Below are 17,033 nucleotides of genomic sequence, written 5' to 3'. Positions count from 1 at the left end.
AATGTAATGAATCGCTTAAAGTTTTAAAATTTTCATGCATGTAATGTTTTAATTTAATATAAATTTTCTTATCGATGCAAACATCTCACACAATCAAACTGCCTACCATCCATTGTTACTGCCCAAGGTGTATATGATGCACAGGCAAAACCGTTACTTTTCAAAATTGTTGACGCTCAATCGTTGCTGCTTTGTTTTGCAAGAACTTGCTTAACGCCTACTTTACTTTATCAGCTTAAAAAATCGCTGTTATTTCTCTTTAGGGGGTTTGCACTCGATAAGAGAGTTCAAGCAAATGGTAAAACAAATAAAGGAATGAGTGCTGGCCCAATCAAAACGTTTATCGGAGTATACCACCATTCGCCCAGAACAACAACATTTGAGGGCAAATACAAAGAAGTACTTTATTCAAAATATCTGTTTTTTTCCTCCGAGCTTACACAATACTATACCTTTCGACGGTTCTAAAATAGTGTTTACGTTTACAATCTGCTCTATTACTGTGTCCTCAAAATTTTGCCCTTCATTGGCTCGAAAAAAAAGGAACCCCTGCACGCGCACTGACTGGCTAACAATGTACAGTATGATGGATTTTTCTTCTGAATTTTTACAATATAATTCCTGTCGAACAAAGCGTATCCCTTCCTTCTTTTGTGAGCAAATAATAAAAAATAATAAAATAATAAACGTTTGCTCCTATCGTCAATGTGTCCTGTATCGTCGTCTTTCCAAAAAAAAAAGTCATCCAAAATTGTCCTGGCCAAAAATAACGCGCAAAAAGGATTTTACAAATATAAAAGTCATAACAAAAGCAGTGTATTGTATACCTATGTTAAATTAATTTTGAGGAAAAAAGGGGACAAAAGTTGTAAATCCGGTGTGTCAAAAAAGTGTATCAAAAACGGGGGGGGGGGGGGGGGGGGGGGACAAAATGTAAAAGCTTCTCGCTGCTTCGTTGTAGCGCATTTAAGGAATCTTTAAGAAGCAAAAAATATATATCTATCTGTCGTTCAAAATATATGCCATCGTAAAATGTGTACTACTACTACTACTACGCTTTCCTAATGCTTGACTGTATGATGGTACCTTTGTTTGTGTGTATGTGTGTGTGTACTATCTTTCCTTGTACGAACTTGTTCGCTGTACAGTAAAAAGAGCTTGTTAGTAGTTAGCTTCTTATTAGCTAAGGGTGAGGTTTTTGGTTAGTTTCAAAACGCTTACTTCCTACTTTAGATGCCCTCTACCATAAACTCTCCTCTTGCGGAGTTTAGGTAAGAGAGCAACGCGTGCCCCTTTTCCCCGATTCCCCCCGTCTAAACTAACCACCAGAAGAATACGACTTCGCGGGGGAAGAATCGTTTCTTACTTAGCATTAACCACGCGCAGGTACACACGCTGCTGTACCGCGGTCCTAACACTTAACTTAAGGTTTAAAGAGCAACGATTCTACCCATTTCAAATCGATTGCTTTTGCACAAAAAAGGGGGACATCAGCAACCACCACGCACGTGTGTTTGTGCGTGTGTGTCAATCGTCATCTACTTGTAGAAATTCAACGATCGTGGCTGGAGCGATGTCTTTTTCAGGCAGCTGTGTGCTTGCTGCGAAACGATCATATGATCGCGCGTCTTGCCACACGCAAACTTTTCCCATTTCGGGTCGACGGGCTACAAAAAAGAAGTTGGTAATGTCAATTAGGGGTCGTCTTTGGAAAGGGATGAAGTTCGGCTTTTTAACTTACCACCGGTGACTTGACGGTGGACTTGTTGGCCGATGATTCCTTGCCACCCTCGTTACCGTCGAGCAGGAGCTCTGCTTCACGCAGCGGATCGCGCAACGAGGGCGACAGCGTCACACCCGAGTCCGAGATAAGCGACTTGCTCTGCAGGAAGACCAACAGAGAGAAGGGAATAAACATAAAATAAATCTTTATACAGTTTTCCTCCTCCCCATCCACTGCTTACCGGCGTTTCCGCAAAGAAGCTCATGTCCGAATTTTCCCACTGCTGCGAAAAGACGGAGGAAGAGGACGCTTTCTTGGTCATGCGCGGCGACACCTGTCCACTTCGCGCGGGAAGTGTGTTTTCCTTCGAATCGGTCGTTTGCGTGCCACTGCCATTGTTGCTGATGACCGTTTTGTTGCCGGCCGATGTGTCGCTGCCACTTGCCAGCGTGGAGGAAGTTTCGCTTGCCTGCTCTTGGTTCATGATCTCCGCAATGTCCTCGCCGATACGTGCCGGACTCGGTGGGATGTAGCTGAAGGGGTGAAAGGATTTTCCGCCATTATAAAACGAATATTTTTGCGAGTAGCAAGCAGACAACTCACATTTCGGAACGTCTCTTTCCCAGCTCGGCCATTGCATTCTTGAACGGTGTCGGCGTGCGCGGTTCGATCGGCACAGGTTTGCCGCTCTCCTTTAGCGGTGTTTTCGTTTTGCCATCCTCTTCATTTTCAGCTGCCTTCTCCTGATCCTTCTTCGCTTCCATCTTGATCGACACATCCTTCGCTGGAACTGGCGTGCTTAATAGACTAGTGTCGTTCTGTTGTGCACCCGCCGAAACAACACACACACACACACAAAGGAATATAAACATTAATTAGGATAATATGGCCACCATTTAGAATGTCTTTCCAGCGCTTATTGTAAAGTGTTAGATACAAAAGCATTAAAAATATAGCAAACAAACAAAGGAAAAGAGAAAGAAACAAACAAAAAACATACTTTAACTGCCGCTCGTTTGACGGGCGTACTGGCGGGAAGCTGATCGAAGGACACGTTCAGGCTGGGAGAGTTCAGGAATTGGCTCGGGGAGAACGGCAACGGTTTGATGGGGGTAATGGACGGTGACATGAGGTGCATTTTGTCCGTACCGCCACGCACGTTACCGTCCTGGCCTGCGTGCGCATGATTGCCCTGACCGGCGCCTGCATTCCCAACCGCTCCCTGTTGCTGGTGCTGCTGCTGGTCGTTATAGTGCGCCTGCATCGTTAAAAGATCATGCTAATAGTGTATTGTGGTGGTAACAGTAGGGTGGAAACAATTGTGTAAAGTGTGTTATCAGTGTTGTATGTAAAGGTGTGTGTAGTAAATGCAGCAAATTTTGTGTTGTTCTGTGCGGCTGGTACCATTGCCCTCTTCGTTGCCCATTTACCTGGCTAGTCCTTTAGAAGTGCATGTTTACTTAGCCCAGCGATAAGCGATACAAATAAAACAATGGATCATGACAAAAAGCAACAAAATTGACAAAAAAAAACATAAAAAATAAAAGATTCAGCCAAACAAAACACAAAAATCCACTGACCGTACAAACACACACACACACGTGCGCAAAATCGACTCGTTCGAACGCTTGCTTACCAGCTCTTGATCATCCTTAAGCTTTCGCTTTCGCCGCAGAATGTTCGGCGTAGTGTTGCGCGTCGTCTTGCGCTCCGTCATCGACTGTTCCGACGCAACGCTATCGTCCAACCGTGTCGCATTGATCAGCTCGTGCAGATCCACATTGGCGGGAAGAAACTGCTGGCCCGAGATCGCCAGCGGATGGTAGCCGGCCACGGCCGCTGCCTGCCCGTCGCTTACATTGTTGTTATTGTGCGCCGCATTAGCGTCCCCGAACAGCTTCGCGTTGATGCGCGTCGGATAGACCGGCTCGATCACGTACTGCTTCTCGCGATCCGGCAGCGGAATGATGAGGAAATCACCCTGCTCCGTCGATACGGCCACCTTGCCCACGACGTGACCCTCCTCGAGCGGTATCTCGTCCCGGAACTGGTTCTCATCGAGCGACGGCTTCTTGCGATTGTTGCGTATAATGTTCTGCAAGCTTTCGTTCGGCGGATAGCGCGGTGCTTTCGATTTCTGTTCACCATCGCCCGCCCCGGGCTGCTGCTGCTGCTGCTGATAGTCGTGGTGCTGCAGCTGGGGATGGGGATGGTGGTTCGGTGGCTGGTTCGGCGTACCGACCATCTTCACCCGCCGGCGGGCCGCTTCCGGGCCCTCGTACTTGCGGCGCATCGTCGAGTTCCAGTGGTTTTTGATCGCATTGTCCGTCCGGCCGGGCAGCAGCTTGGCGATCTTGGCCCACTGGTTGCCGTACTGCTTGTGCGCCTCGTAGATCAGCTGGTCCTCCTCGTCCGTCCAGGCGGACTTTTTGATGTTCGGGTTGAGATGGTTGTGCCATCGTTCGCGGCACTGTTTGCCGATGCGCCCGCGCAGGTGCCGCGCGATCAGGGTCCACTTTTTCGGCCCATACTTGGCAACCAGTGCGACCACCTTATCGTCCTCCTGGAATTGGGGGGTAAAAAAGGGAACGCATTAGTAAAGTGCTTCTTTAAGATTGTAACAAGAAACCGTAATTAAGCAATAGACTAGAGCGAAATGAGAACGCTTTTAAACCTGGTTTTGTGCACCGTCATCGCAAGAAGGATCGTATTCCAGCATCGTCGCTCTTGCTCTCTTCTCTTCCTACATTGCTGTAATAATTCGCTTCCGGTAATTGTGAAAGATTTGGTTGAAGGCATTTGTTTGGAAGGCCCCTTTCGAATACACCCATCTTCATGCTCGTAGGGCGAGCTTGGAACAATTGTACGTCCTTCCACAAATTATAACTTTTACTGACAATCTTATGATATATCTCAGCCCTTTGGAACGCATGGGACGAACATTTCCCTTCGTCAGATTCCATCAAGGTGATCGGACACGGTTCGGTGGATGTAAATTTGCATCCAACCCCAAAATTTGTCATGTGCACATGTCAACAGTCGAGAGTTTGGATGTGTTTTTTCATCATAAAAGGCACCCTTTTGTGACGTTCCGTTCGTTGAAACTTGTGTGGCGCATTTTTCCCCTTTCCTTTCATTAGAATGTTCTTTTCTACGCCACTTTCCTTTCATTGCGCTATCTTCGTTTTATTTTCCTCTAAAAAAAACAACAACTCATCCTCCCGCATGAGGAGCACCACTTCCGGTTGTCTTTTCGTTTCGGTGCGTCTAAAAGCGCCCGCCTTACACCTTAATCAACCCCCTACCGTTCCTGTGCCGTAACCTGTACGGTCCTCCTTTCCACCCGCCCAAAATGATCGTACGATTGAAAAGCGCAACCACCATCATCAACACGCACCACCACAAGCTCCTGTACGATCGGCATAGAACAATACCACCATAACAAAGGGGGAAAATTTCAGGAATAGGAGCAAGAATAAAACAAAGTACTGGGCCAACCCATTACTTCATAGGATCGCATGCGGGCAAGGAAAATTCCCCCTTTCGGTAGGATGTTTTTAGTTTGTTAGTGTGCAATTTCTTTCTCACCAGCAAAAAAAAAAAGCTAATGGGCGACAACACCCCTGACGGAATGGGTTTGGGGTCCTGTTTTGCGCTGTTTTGCGGCACTCACACACACACACACACACACACACACGCATGTTCTAAGGTGTGTTTTTTGCCGATTGTAATACATGCTCGCAGCACTTCAAACAGGCATGGGATGAAAATCGACAAAAAAGGGGTCGCAAGGTAAAGTGAAAACATGTTGTGACTTGTCTGTGAGCTGGAATATGATGAGAACAGGTAAAGTTCATATTTTACCATTATAAATCAAACTGAAGCGCTGAGAGCTTGGCAGGATTTGAGCGACGAAATATCAAATTCATAAAAGATATGATATTTAAAACCCGCCTCGTCTTCGTCTCGACAGTCTAACACGTCCTCCTGCTGATCAAGCAGCACAGTGGCAGTGACAGCTGGTCATGTTTCCGCAAAGTGAGTGATCACGTGTGTTCGAGGAGCCAGCTGTCCATTGGTTTCATGGCCCAATGTTCCCATCAAATGAACGCTTCGAGTACAATTGAGCAAAAGTTTTTGTTTTTTTTTTCACACACACACTAACCTCCTTCGTCCAGGGTCCCTTGATAAGATCCGGATTCACCACCTTCGTCCAGCGCTGCTGACACTGCACGTCGGTACGATCCTTCAGCAGCTTCGAGATGATATCCCACCGCTCACCGTACTGCTCTACCAACTGTTTGAGGGCGGCATCCTGTAGAAAAAAGAAAACAGTTTTTATATAATTACCGAGCGCAACTAATCAAAACAAAATGCTATTTTTTATATTAATTCCCCCTTCCTTACCTCATGCTTTGTCCAGCGCGATTTGCTCGATCCTTTCTCTCCCTGCGAATGCTCGGAATTATCATCGTCCGATGTGTCCATCGTGGCTGACATCGCTCGATCCGTCGCTCTGCTTTTAGGGGATGTCCTTTTTCGTGGAGTGTATGCAAAAGTTCAATCAACTCTCCTCAACACACAGACACAGCAGAGAGACAGATTTGTACTCCCTAATACATAAACACACACGCACACACACAGACGTAAATGGATCCTGGGATGATATGAGGATATGGATGAGAGAGGGTCCGACCTCACACACAAACAGATAGATCCCACTTCCGACCGACTCCGGCACGGGATGGCGCTTAAGGACACACCGTCGAATCTTCGTTCTCCCTCGCACTAAGGTGTTGCTGCACGTGTTGGTGTGCGAGTGTCCTTTTCTCTCTTTCTACCTCTCTCTGTTCTGATCGTGTTATCCTGTTCTCTTCTCTTCCGCACCACACCACGAGAGGGAGAAGACAATCAAGCCAGCAGCATATGCCGTCGTACTGTTTGGCCCGTGTGTTTAATAATTATTTCCACGGCAGATGTTTCGTTCCCGCACCGGTCCTCCTCTCTTCACCACCATCAGCTCCCTTCGTCACTTCCTTTTATGCTCTCAAGCGGCGAGGATTGGGTTGTGCGGCGGCGCCCCTTCCGTACTTGCTTTTTTTTGGCTTTCCTTTTCTTCTCGTGCACAGCCTGCCTGCAACTCACCTAGGCAACACACGCAATAGGGTACGCACCACCGGTGCCACACTCTAGGGGTGCTGCTGCTGCTATGCTACGGAGCATAAGGGTGTGCTCTCTCTCGTTCCCTTTGCGCCGTCTATCTCGCTCAATCGCGCTAGGACCCACAGGTCGCACGTGCAATGATGGGATTCTTCGCTTTTTGTGTTTTCTTTCTCGCTTCTCCTTCTTCTTCCTTTTCTTCGCCAAACACACATACATAAACCCACCACTGGGAGGGGGGGACGAAAAGCGGAGGATCACATTTACTGCCCGCTAGACACTTTTCGATGCGCCGGTGCGCATGGATCGGCAATGATAATTGATAGCGCAACTAGAGCCACCATGCGCGTACACCTATAACACCGTGGGACACACACACACACAAACACATACGCACAATAAGGTGGCTTTTCTGCACCGTTCCCCTCCGAACCAACCAAAAAAGGGGGAAATCGGAAACTCTAATCGTCCCGGGAAGCGATTTGAATCAGACTCGCGACGCGGAGGGTCGTATTTTTGCTTTACCTTGTGTTCTTTGTTTTTTTTTTTTCTTTGCCTGTTCACCCAAATGTACACCCTTGGGCGCTTTTTCAAAAACACACGGCACTTTTCCAGCAGGGGAAAAGGAAAGCAACGCGGCGCGTTCTGTTCGCGCACTGTTTACATTCCCTTGTTACCCCTTGGGTTGCTGTGTGGGTCTATTTTTGGACCCTGTTGGGCGAACCCGCAGCACGAGTTCCTGGACGTGGAACTGAAGCTTCTTCTTGGCGTAGCAGCGGTGGCGCTCCTACAGCCTCGGCTGCCCACACGGACAATTGCGAACACGGAGCAGCGTAACCGGATGCTCCGCGGATGGGCCGTTTTACGCGAACGGTCTGCTCAAATTTGGATACGGCAATGCGCACCCCCCACTTTCGGGCTTGTCACCTTTCAAAATGCTACTGCAAGCTGGTTCCGCGAGGGATTCAATGGGCAAGGAAAATCCAATGCAAACGTTGCTGAAAGCCCGTCGTAACGTAAACAAACGCCGGGGCAGCTTCGAATTTCCGGGCCTTTTTTCACTGACTAGATGATAAGATGGTTACAGCGCACCAACACGCTCTTCTGCTAGTACCGGACGAACACACGACGAAACAGTAAACACGGAGAAACACACGCGCATTTGGTATCTTGGCTTGTTCTGGGGCACCACTGTCGCAATATCGAACGACACGACGTTCTCACAATATTGCTTTTATTTTGCATTCACTTCGTTCCTTTCGGGGCGACCAAACTGGCTGGCATGCAGAGCGCGGCAGCACACAACACTCGAATTTCATTTCACGCAACACACACACGGGTACGGTGGTCGTCGTCGGCAGCTGCTGCTGCTGTTGTGCGGCCGAACCGTGATGCATCCATCTTTCTCTTCCTGAATTGCTTTCCAAGACGCGCTCTCGACTGCAGCGTGATGTTGATGTGCTTCCGGCAGTCTCTTCACCTTTGCACCGCTGCTTTACGGCGCGCTTACCCGCAGCCCACGGTTGGATTGCGAAACAACGTTGGATAATAGAGATAATGGATGATGGGTCCGAAATTTTAGGGAACGTCCCCGTCGTTACGCGTTTTGCTGCGACCGTTTTGGCTTGCTTCGAAAAAGCTCGAGGTTGACGGAAAACGGCCAGGTGACGGGCGGCTGTGTCGTTTTGACATTTCGCCATTTGACATATGAGGTGCACAGGGCGTTGCATTCTGTTAATAATTATAATTTATTTTCATATAACGGAGAATAAATCATCATGAAATTTGTAAGAATATTCTATTAAACATTTGGATTAAGTTTTTTCGTCAAACATTTCATGTAATGAGCAAAAACCTACCAAACGAATAATTTATCTGACACATGGTCACTGTACGTCACGCGGGGCTGATGGAGTTGTGTAACCTGCTCATTTGCTAATTTGTTCCCTCTGCGTCATCTTTCAAACGTCAAACGTCACGTGAAAAACTGACAAATTTCAAACAACTGCAAGCTAGAACGCATCTTTTCTGGCTTTTTGGATGCTGAAATGAGGTAATAAAAAGGTAATTTGTGATAAAATTTCAACAAGAAACGGAGCATACTGCTTTATGTCCAAATGGTTTTCCCCTTTCGTTTGTCCACAGCTTCACTCTCTCACCACCATCTCTCTTAACCTTGGGCCAGACAATAATGTTTACAATGTGCTCCCGTTGACAGCAAAGTTGCATGGCGCAGATGAAATAAACACACCTTTTCCTCGCACGCGTGTAATTTCGATGTAAAAAACAGGCCCGAAAATGTTAGTGACCGACATAAATAATGTGAAAATATACAATCTCAGCGGGGGCAAATCCATTCCGGAAGTAAGTACACCATCGCGTTGCCACATTTCATGCGTTATTGAGTTGTTATTCACGTTCGTTTCCCAATTCCTCCAAACCGCAGTGGCTAACCGATCGGAAGCAGAAAAAGGCACCGAAAAAGAATCCGGACGCCGATCGGCACATCGAGCTGATACAGGACTTCGACATGCCCGGGGTCGCCTCCTGCATCGCCATCTCGGACGATGGGCAGTACATATTGGCCACGGGGACGTACAAACCGAGAGTAAAGTGCTTTGAGGTGAGCAATCTGTCGCTAAAGTTCGAACGATGCTTCGACTCGGAGGTGGAAAAGTTCACCATCCTGTCGGAGGACTACAGCAAGCTTGCCTTTCTGCATGCCGATCGGTACGTGGAGATACACGCCGCAGCCGGCCGGCACTATCGGTTGCGTATTCCCAAGTTTGGCCGCGATTTGGTATATCACCGGCCAACGTGCGATCTGCTGTTCGTTGGAACGTCGCCCGAAATCTATCGGCTAAACATGGAGCGGGGTCAGTTTTTGCTACCGTACACGAGCACGACAGCAAGCGCGATCGATAGTGTCACGATCAACCCGGAACACCAGCTCATCTGCGTCGGCACGCAGGAGGGTAGGCTTGAGGCGTGGGACTATCGTGACAAAAGGTGCTGCGGCACGCTGGATGTTGCTGCCAACCTGCCGAGCACGAACGGGGTTGCAGCCGTGACGGCGCTGCAATTCAAAACCGGCCTTACGCTGGCAGCTGGAACATCCAGCGGGCACGTGCTGCTGTTTGACATTCGCGCCCGCAATCCCATCGCGATCAAGGACCATCTGAACCAGCTGCCCATCAAGAAGATACGCTTCCAGCCGGACCAGAAGTCGGTTTACTCGCTGGACGGGGCCATGCTGAAGATTTGGGACGAAACGTCGCTGAAGCAGAAGGCGTGCATTGAATCGCGCAGTAACTTCAACGACTTTGCACACTTCCCGGGCAGTGGATTGTTTATGTTCGCCCAGGAGGACACGAAAATGTTGCCTTACTACATCCCGAGCGAAGGGCCGGCGCCGAAGTGGTGCTCCTTCCTGGACAATCTGGTGGAGGAGATTGCGTCCGAAACGGTGCAGAACGTGTACGATGACTATAAGTTCGTCACGAAGCAGGAGCTGGCCGATCTGAAGCTGGACCACCTGGAAGGAACGCCAATGCTGCGCGCCTACATGCATGGGTAGGTATCGGAAGGTGGGATCAAATGAAACGAATCTACTTACACTTGTCCATCCCGCAGGTTCTTCATCAACATTCGGCTGTACAACAAGGCCAAGGCGGTTTCGGACTCGTTCGCGTTCGATAATTTCCGTAAGGATAAGATTCGTAAGCAGATTGAAGAGAGCCGTCCGGCTCGTCTGCAGATTAAGTCGGCCCTGCCCAAGGTGAACCGGGAGCTGGCGCAGCATCTGATACAGGAGGAGCACATGAGCAACGCGAAACGAAGCGCCATTGCCAAGGGTCTGCTCGGCGACGATCGGTTCAAGCAGATGTTCGACAATCCGGACTTTGAGATCGACAAGGAGGCGGAGGACTACCGTCTGCTCAGTGCGGTGCTGAAGCGCGCCGATCGTGATAAGGCGCGGCGCAAGGAGAAGATCGTCGTCACGGAGCCGAACGAGGAGGATGAGGGCAAGAGCACGGATGACGATCTGTACAGCGAGAAGAGTGAAAGTGAAAAGGAAGACGAAGAGGAGGAGGAGGAGGAAGAAGAAAAGGACGTGGAAATGGAAGACGCAAAGCCAGCTTATTCGAAAATGAAGAATAATCGACCAGATAAATCGTGGGCCCGTGAGGAAGCAGATTACGAGGATGACGATAAGGAGTTCTCGTTAACGGTGGAGGAAGGAGCAAACTTTGACATCATGCAACCGGCCAAGAAAATCCAATCGTACGTACACTCACAGCCTACTAGAGCCCCTCTGCAACCACTTTTACAACGATGTCTACCCATTTTTCTTTGCAGTGTATCGCTTGGCAAGCGCGTGAACAAGCTGGAACACGCCACGACGAATGTGCAGTTCCAGAACGGAGTAGGCCGGCGGGAAATTACCTTCACGACGACCGGCCGGTCAAGCAGTGGCAAGAATGCGATGGATCGGGAACGGGCGCGCTATCAATCGGAGCTGAAAAAGCACAAGGAAGAGCGCCGGCAGGTGATTCGTTCGGCAAAGGGTGTGATTAAAAAGACGATTTTCAAGAAACATTAAAATCGCAAAGCTCTAGAACCTATATTGTGAAACACCGTAAAGCCCAAATAAAAACCACTTCTTTGGGTAAATTTATAGCACTGTTATAATCACTCCCTCACTCGCTATCCTCCGTCCTTCGTTGTCTGTATGTCGCCTTAGAGGCGCTCCTTTAGGGAAAGCTTGCGCATGTCCACCTCGTCCGTTACGGTGTCGTCCTTTTTCGGCGTTGCCGGCACCTGATTCAAACTGTCCCAGTCAATTTCGGTAAAATCGATCACGATCTGCTTGTGCGGCGGTTTGTACTGCGTGTACCTCACACCGGCCGCATCGAACATCCGCTTGGCCGCGATCGTGTGCTCCTTGTGCGCGTGCTTGTCGCTCATGTACACCACCTCCCGTATCGCGGACTGTATGATAATCTTCGCACACTCGTTGCACGGAAACAGCGCCACGTACATGGTGCAGTTCCGCACGTCCGTACTGTTCTTGTTCAGTATCGCGTTCACCTCCGCGTGGCACACGTACAGGTACTTCGTCTCCAGCGGATTGTCCGACGTTTTCGACCACGGGAACTCATCGTCACTGCAGCCCTTGGGAAATCCGTTGTACCCGATGCCCACGATACGGTTGTCCTCGTTCACGATGCACGCACCGACCTGTGTCGAGGGGTCCTTGCTGCGTTTCGCGGCCAGGAAGGCCATCGCCATGAAGCACTCCGCCCAGTCGAGCGTGTCTTGGCGCTTGCCACTTGGCCGTGCCGGAGAGTCACTTGCCATCTTGGTGTCGTGCAGCTTGGAATTGAGCTGATCGGGGGAACAAGGAAAAGTGCATGGTAGGCGGGGTGCAATTTTCGCAATCCCGCCAAACCGGTGTACTGTTTTGACAGAACGTGAACCCGCTGTTTGCGCACGGAAAACGTCAGCCCGTGTCAGCAAACCAGTTGTTGTGTGTTTCTGTTTTCGTTGGGCCTGATTGTTGGATAATGGTGGCGTAGGGCGAGTGAAAGTGCATTTTATCCTCCCTCTGATTTTCGTTTGTCCGTTTCCGGACGGCTGCCAGGATGCCGAAGAAAAAGACGGGCCAGCGCAAGAAGGCGGAGAAGCAGAAGCTCCGCCAGAAGGAAATCCGCAACCGGGAATCTCAGCTACCGGAGCAACCGTGCAACGTTGCGATGGACTGTGAGAAGTGTGGCAGGTATGTGATGGTCGTGCCCGGGTGGCATTCTTTGCCCAAATGGACTAATTTAACTGGCGCGTTCCCCCCGTTCGCACACAGGAAACAGAAGTCGAGAGCGTTCTGCTACTTCTGCCAGAGCCTGCAGCGGCTGCCGATCTGTGCGCAGTGTGGCAAGCAAAAGTGCATGCTGAAAACGGGCGACTGTGTGGTGAAGCATGCCGGCGTGTTCACGACCGGGCTGCAGATGGTCGGTGCGATCTGCGACCACTGCGAGGCGTGGATCTGCCATGGTAGGAAGTGCCTGCAGTCGCACGCCTGCACCTGCCCGCTGATGGACGCGGTGTGCATCGAGTGCGAGCGGGGCGTGTGGGACCACGGTGGGCGGATGTTTAAGTGCAGCTTCTGCAACAACTTCCTGTGCGAGGACGACCAGTTCGAGCATCAGGCATCGTGCCAGGTGCTGGAGTCGGAATCGTACAAGTGCCAGTCGTGCAACAAGTTGGGCCAGTACTCATGCCTACGGTGCAAGACCTGCTACTGCGACGATCACATCCGGCGGAAAGGGTTCAAGTACGACAAGAACAAACCGATCCCGTGCCCGAAGTGTAACTACGAGACGAGCCAAACGAAGGATCTTAGCATGTCGGGTAAGTAGTAGTTGTGCTAGTGGTGCGTTTGTCGCCGCCTACGTGGATGAAAGGGTTTACTAAGTGACTAATGATCCGGACCTTTTCCTTTCCCAGTGCGCAGTCATAAGTACGGGCGCAAACGGATGGATGATGAGGGAGACGATGATGATTATGCGTACGATGATGAGTACATGTCGTACCGCAACAGTCACGACCACTACAACGAGGTTTCAGGTAGCTCTTCCGACGACGACTACGACGACGACGATGATGATGATGAAGACGATGATGAGGATGATGATGAGGACGAGGACGAGGAGGAGGAGGAGAAGAAAGAGACTGCTGGCGCACAGGGAACATCCCAGGGCACTTCCTCGAAGGAGCAGAAGTAAAGCAAGAACCCCTTGCCGTTTGTTTCTTTCCGCAAACCGTGTCTGTGTGAGAGCTGTTTAAAGCCACACGACTTTTGTTCTTTATTGCATAGCATAACTATACAAGCTATATGCAACGAAGGGGGAGGAGGACGAGGAGGGGTGGGTTTGGGGAAGATGCGCAAGGGACGACGTGGGATGATTGTAGTAAAATGAAGGAAGTGGGCAAAAGAACAGGAATAAAAGAAACGTACTAAAACGTGAGCAGCAAAGCCGTTTTTAGAAGAAAATACCTCGCAAGCGTCGTCCCATCGCTTGGCGGTCATAGAGAACGTTAAACTTATTTACCAGCTGATTCATATCGTTCGCCACCTTCGTTAGTGCTCCGAGGTACGTGATGAGACCGACATCGTTCGATTGCTGCAAAAGGAGAATGTTAGACGGTATGTAAGCTACATAATCTCTTCCAAAAAAAGGCAACTTTTTACACTAACCGTGTAGAACTCCTCCTTGAACGATGGGTTCTGTACGATCGGTAGACGGCGGCTGAGCGAGTAGGCCATGCGCAGGATCTCCTGGTTCGGTTTCAGCTGATCGTTCTCGACCGCCTTAATGTACGCCAGTATGATCTTTACGCGCGAGTTAAGCATCTTTATCGCATTGTACTGGGCGAGCAGATGCTCGGCTACGGTCGAGTTGGCATCGGTGTCGTTGTTGGACATGCGGGCCACATGGTCCACGCCGATGCGTTCCGCTTCCTCCGTCGCGAGTGTGTACACCAGTGGGACGAACAGCATCATCGCCTGGCCCTGCACGATGTCAATCACGGACTCGTACAGTGAGATTGGCAGCTGAAAAAGCGTTCACATACATTAGACGATTGTTTCTTTCCTTGTACTTTTTGACTCTTCTTACGTTCATGTTGCGGTTCAGTGGGTCCAGCAGCAACATCAACGGACACTCATTGATTTCGCATATTTGCTTGTGGATGTTGATGTGTTTCTCCGACGGCACCGTGTCGGTCGTGTACCACCCAAGAAAGTCTAGATCACTAAACACTTGCTTATCTGTGTGAACAAAAGCGGTAAGAGAAGATTAATGTAAGCATTTCAACATTAAAACAAACGCTTCCTTCGCATTCTCCCCCCACTTACACTGCTCCTCTTTCACTTGATAATAATCCATAGCTATGACCACCGCATCATTCACGATGTCGTACTTGAGCTCGAACGAATTCATCACCTCGATATTGCGGCCCTTCTGCTTGCCGATCAGCGCACCGAAAATCAGCGGCCGGCTGCTCTTCTGCGCCCGGTTGCGCGTCCAGTGGTCGGCAATGTTCATGATGACGAGCGGATGTAGCGAACAGGTCACGGACGGGATCGTGGCACTGCTGGCCATCACATTCCTACCCTCGGGCTGCACAGGCACCGGCTTTCCGCTGGATCCGCTGGCCACTTCCATATCGGAGACGGCTGGCGGTGATGCCGCTTTCGAGGTGGATGCGGTCGGTGGCATCGCTGCAGAAGCTGAAGTCGATGTACTCGCGGTGGCCGATGCGCTCTCGTTATCGATGTCCATCTTTTCCTCCGTCGGTTGGCTCATGGTGGGGCCGGACTTATTTTCTTTCGATTGATGTGTTGTTTTTTCTTCAATTATTGTGTTGTTTGTTTCGAAGGAATCAGGGCGATTCGTTGTCCAATCCGTTTGACGATGTTTGCCCGAATGCGTGAAAAAGTGACAATGTTTTGATACCGTCGCGTTGACATTGGACGCAGCACCGTAGAGGACCAAGGTTCATATAGGTTGACAGTTGATGAATTTAATAATTTTGAAATATTTCTAAACATTTAGATAAATATTAGAAATTCTCAAATTATTTATTTTGAACTGTAAAAAGCGCATATTTCTTTGTTATGTTGGAATTTAAAATTTAGAGTTTTTTTTGCACAAGGTTCATAGAGGAGCAAGGATATCAAATGTAAACAAACGGAAGCCACAGTGCAACTAGTATAACCTCACTTTTACTTGCGGAAGTGGTATTGTTGGAGTGTAATCGCAATTTATAATTCGCAGATATCGCGAAGAACGCTATCATGAACTATCGTTGAAAAGTGAAAAGGAAAAAATGCCATAAACTCGCGGATTGGTGCAAAATTTCCATTCCCCCAAAGTACTTCATGAACACTCGTGGCAATACCGAGTACACATTTGTTTGTGCCGGAACTGTTAATCCTTTCCCCGGCATTCTTGCATCGTAGTACCCCGACACAGCAAACAAAAAATGGTCTCCGTTTGCTAACGCATGCCACCTTTCGGCTCGTTGCATTTGCCCGGCGATTAATCCGGACGAATGATAAATGGTGTGGAGTAGTCGCAGAAAGCACAAGTGTAAACAAACGAACCCCGATCCTGTGTCTGTGTGCAGCGATCCGCGATCCGATTTCAGCTCGATGGTAAAATGTGAGCCAAAAAAAATCGCTTCTTTCGGTGCAAATGATCCAAAAGGTGCATCGTCGACGCGAGTGAGTGCGCCATTCTTTGCACGCCATTCAAGGGTAAGTACTGTTTATTCCGAACCGTAATCCCTCTGTCCACAAAAGAATCATCCTGTGTCCCTTTTGTTAGCCGTGTCCCTGGGGGGGTGTGGATGCACGAAGAAATGTTTGATCCTGCAATCCCCGGGTCTGGAAGAGGAAGAGAAGCATCTGTGGAGGATGTTGCATTTCGATGACAACAAATGCATGGTTGTGGTGCATATACACACATCAACACATGAAGCTGGTGATATTTCACGGATTATTATCATCGTCGTTTATGGACAGCCCGTTTTTAATCATCGTCGGGCGTGCGAGATGATTTCCCGGTAATGCGGCGTGCGGGAGAGGGAAGGGTGCCGTCCGGGTGCAAAATCCACCCGCACCACACCATCCCGGGGTGGTGTTAGTTTGGTCGCCATGTGCGGGAATGACAAATTGCTTTTCGTGGTCGATTTCGGTCGATTTTGTTTGGTAACGAGGCCGCCGAGGGTTATTTGTTTTCTCTCCTTCGGATGGCGGCAAACAAGTGGTTCAAACGGTGCTCAAAATAGGGAGAGACAGAGAGCGGAGAGCAATAGGAGGGTGTAGGGGGAAGGGCGCAAGAGGTACCGTTTATTGCGGTTTAAGCCGGTGACCGTATTTGAGGCTTCTAATCGAAATGGTGTAGGATGTGGTGCTGGCTATATTAAAAAGGATTAAACTGCAATATGTTAACCTATTTACGCCCATTTAGAGAGAGGTTTGATCGCTTTTTGCCGCTACTGCTTTTGCGGGGAGGAAAGCGATTGGTGTGAGGGAACGATAAGTCAATTGATGTGGCAAGTGGCAAATAGGACCACTGGCTTTATT

The 17,033-nt window shown here is 49.3% G+C and overlaps 5 protein-coding genes across 7 annotated transcripts; 2 read left to right on the top strand and 3 right to left on the bottom strand.

The window, feature by feature from the left end:
- Window positions 1-378: 378 nt before the first annotated feature.
- LOC120957026 (transcriptional activator Myb) lies at window positions 379-8,534 on the bottom strand. Of its 3 annotated transcripts, none has more exons than XM_049610628.1 (8): window positions 6,131-8,534; window positions 5,889-6,038; window positions 3,360-4,286; window positions 2,724-3,002; window positions 2,327-2,541; window positions 1,965-2,256; window positions 1,742-1,882; window positions 379-1,667 (listed from the first exon to the last, which is right to left on the bottom strand). In XM_049610628.1, the coding sequence occupies exons 1-8, from the start codon at window positions 6,221-6,223 to the stop codon at window positions 1,539-1,541; spliced, it is 2,226 nt and encodes a 741-aa protein (XP_049466585.1). In that variant the 5' UTR covers window positions 6,224-8,534; the 3' UTR covers window positions 379-1,538. The 3 variants fall into 3 exon arrangements, with proteins under 3 accessions (XP_049466585.1, XP_040234876.2, XP_040234877.2); XM_040378942.2 differs by having other exon boundaries at window positions 2,724-2,981; window positions 6,131-8,533; XM_040378943.2 differs by lacking the exon at window positions 2,724-3,002.
- Window positions 8,535-9,093: 559 nt separating this feature from the next.
- LOC120955829 (nucleolar protein 10) lies at window positions 9,094-11,561 on the top strand. The gene is made up of 4 exons (XM_040377015.2): window positions 9,094-9,247; window positions 9,330-10,456; window positions 10,517-11,167; window positions 11,243-11,561. The coding sequence occupies exons 1-4, from the start codon at window positions 9,182-9,184 to the stop codon at window positions 11,484-11,486; spliced, it is 2,088 nt and encodes a 695-aa protein (XP_040232949.2). The 5' UTR covers window positions 9,094-9,181; the 3' UTR covers window positions 11,487-11,561.
- On the bottom strand, window positions 11,483-12,343 carry LOC120955832 (deoxycytidylate deaminase). The gene has a single exon (XM_040377018.2). The coding sequence runs from the start codon at window positions 12,242-12,244 to the stop codon at window positions 11,624-11,626; it is 621 nt and encodes a 206-aa protein (XP_040232952.2). The 5' UTR covers window positions 12,245-12,343; the 3' UTR covers window positions 11,483-11,623.
- Window positions 12,344-12,403: 60 nt separating this feature from the next.
- On the top strand, window positions 12,404-13,908 carry LOC120955831 (zinc finger protein 330 homolog). The gene is made up of 3 exons (XM_040377017.2): window positions 12,404-12,662; window positions 12,744-13,291; window positions 13,388-13,908. The coding sequence occupies exons 1-3, from the start codon at window positions 12,529-12,531 to the stop codon at window positions 13,663-13,665; spliced, it is 960 nt and encodes a 319-aa protein (XP_040232951.1). The 5' UTR covers window positions 12,404-12,528; the 3' UTR covers window positions 13,666-13,908.
- On the bottom strand, window positions 13,722-15,390 carry LOC120955830 (COP9 signalosome complex subunit 6). Its single transcript, XM_040377016.2, has 4 exons — window positions 14,799-15,390; window positions 14,560-14,711; window positions 14,139-14,495; window positions 13,722-14,064 (listed from the first exon to the last, which is right to left on the bottom strand). The coding sequence occupies exons 1-4, from the start codon at window positions 15,247-15,249 to the stop codon at window positions 13,924-13,926; spliced, it is 1,101 nt and encodes a 366-aa protein (XP_040232950.1). The 5' UTR covers window positions 15,250-15,390; the 3' UTR covers window positions 13,722-13,923.
- Between the last annotated feature and the right edge of the window lie 1,643 nt (window positions 15,391-17,033).

This window comes from Anopheles coluzzii, chromosome 3 (assembly GCF_943734685.1).
Source record: "Anopheles coluzzii chromosome 3, AcolN3, whole genome shotgun sequence".
NCBI lineage: Eukaryota > Metazoa > Arthropoda > Insecta > Diptera > Culicidae > Anopheles > Anopheles coluzzii.
Note: the sequence above shows the minus strand (reverse complement) of the source record. Positions and strands in the feature narration are given on the sequence as shown.

What these genes read in the sequence shown, in the direction of transcription:
- LOC120957026 (XM_049610628.1), bottom strand. Translation starts at nt 6,223, where the DNA reads ATGTCAGCCACGATGGACACATCGGACGATGATAATTCCGAGCATTCG. An exon ending in TTAAGGATGATCAAGAGCTG is followed by an intron (nt 3,003 to 3,359) that starts GTAAGCAAGCGT and finishes ATACACTATTAG; the next exon opens with CATGATCTTTTAACGATGCA. An exon ending in TCAAACGAGCGGCAGTTAAA is followed by an intron (nt 2,542 to 2,723) that starts GTATGTTTTTTG and finishes GGTGCACAACAG; the next exon opens with AACGACACTAGTCTATTAAG.
- LOC120955829 (XM_040377015.2), top strand. Translation starts at nt 9,182, where the DNA reads ATGTTAGTGACCGACATAAATAATGTGAAAATATACAATCTCAGCGGG. An exon ending in CTGCGCGCCTACATGCATGG is followed by an intron (nt 10,457 to 10,516) that starts GTAGGTATCGGA and finishes TCCATCCCGCAG; the next exon opens with GTTCTTCATCAACATTCGGC. An exon ending in CCGGCCAAGAAAATCCAATC is followed by an intron (nt 11,168 to 11,242) that starts GTACGTACACTC and finishes TTTTCTTTGCAG; the next exon opens with TGTATCGCTTGGCAAGCGCG.
- LOC120955832 (XM_040377018.2), bottom strand. Translation starts at nt 12,244, where the DNA reads ATGGCAAGTGACTCTCCGGCACGGCCAAGTGGCAAGCGCCAAGACACG.
- LOC120955831 (XM_040377017.2), top strand. Translation starts at nt 12,529, where the DNA reads ATGCCGAAGAAAAAGACGGGCCAGCGCAAGAAGGCGGAGAAGCAGAAG. An exon ending in GACTGTGAGAAGTGTGGCAG is followed by an intron (nt 12,663 to 12,743) that starts GTATGTGATGGT and finishes GTTCGCACACAG; the next exon opens with GAAACAGAAGTCGAGAGCGT. An exon ending in GAAGGATCTTAGCATGTCGG is followed by an intron (nt 13,292 to 13,387) that starts GTAAGTAGTAGT and finishes TTCCTTTCCCAG; the next exon opens with TGCGCAGTCATAAGTACGGG.
- LOC120955830 (XM_040377016.2), bottom strand. Translation starts at nt 15,249, where the DNA reads ATGAGCCAACCGACGGAGGAAAAGATGGACATCGATAACGAGAGCGCA. An exon ending in TCAAGTGAAAGAGGAGCAGT is followed by an intron (nt 14,712 to 14,798) that starts GTAAGTGGGGGG and finishes TTGTTCACACAG; the next exon opens with ATAAGCAAGTGTTTAGTGAT. An exon ending in TCAAGGAGGAGTTCTACACG is followed by an intron (nt 14,065 to 14,138) that starts GTTAGTGTAAAA and finishes CTCCTTTTGCAG; the next exon opens with CAATCGAACGATGTCGGTCT.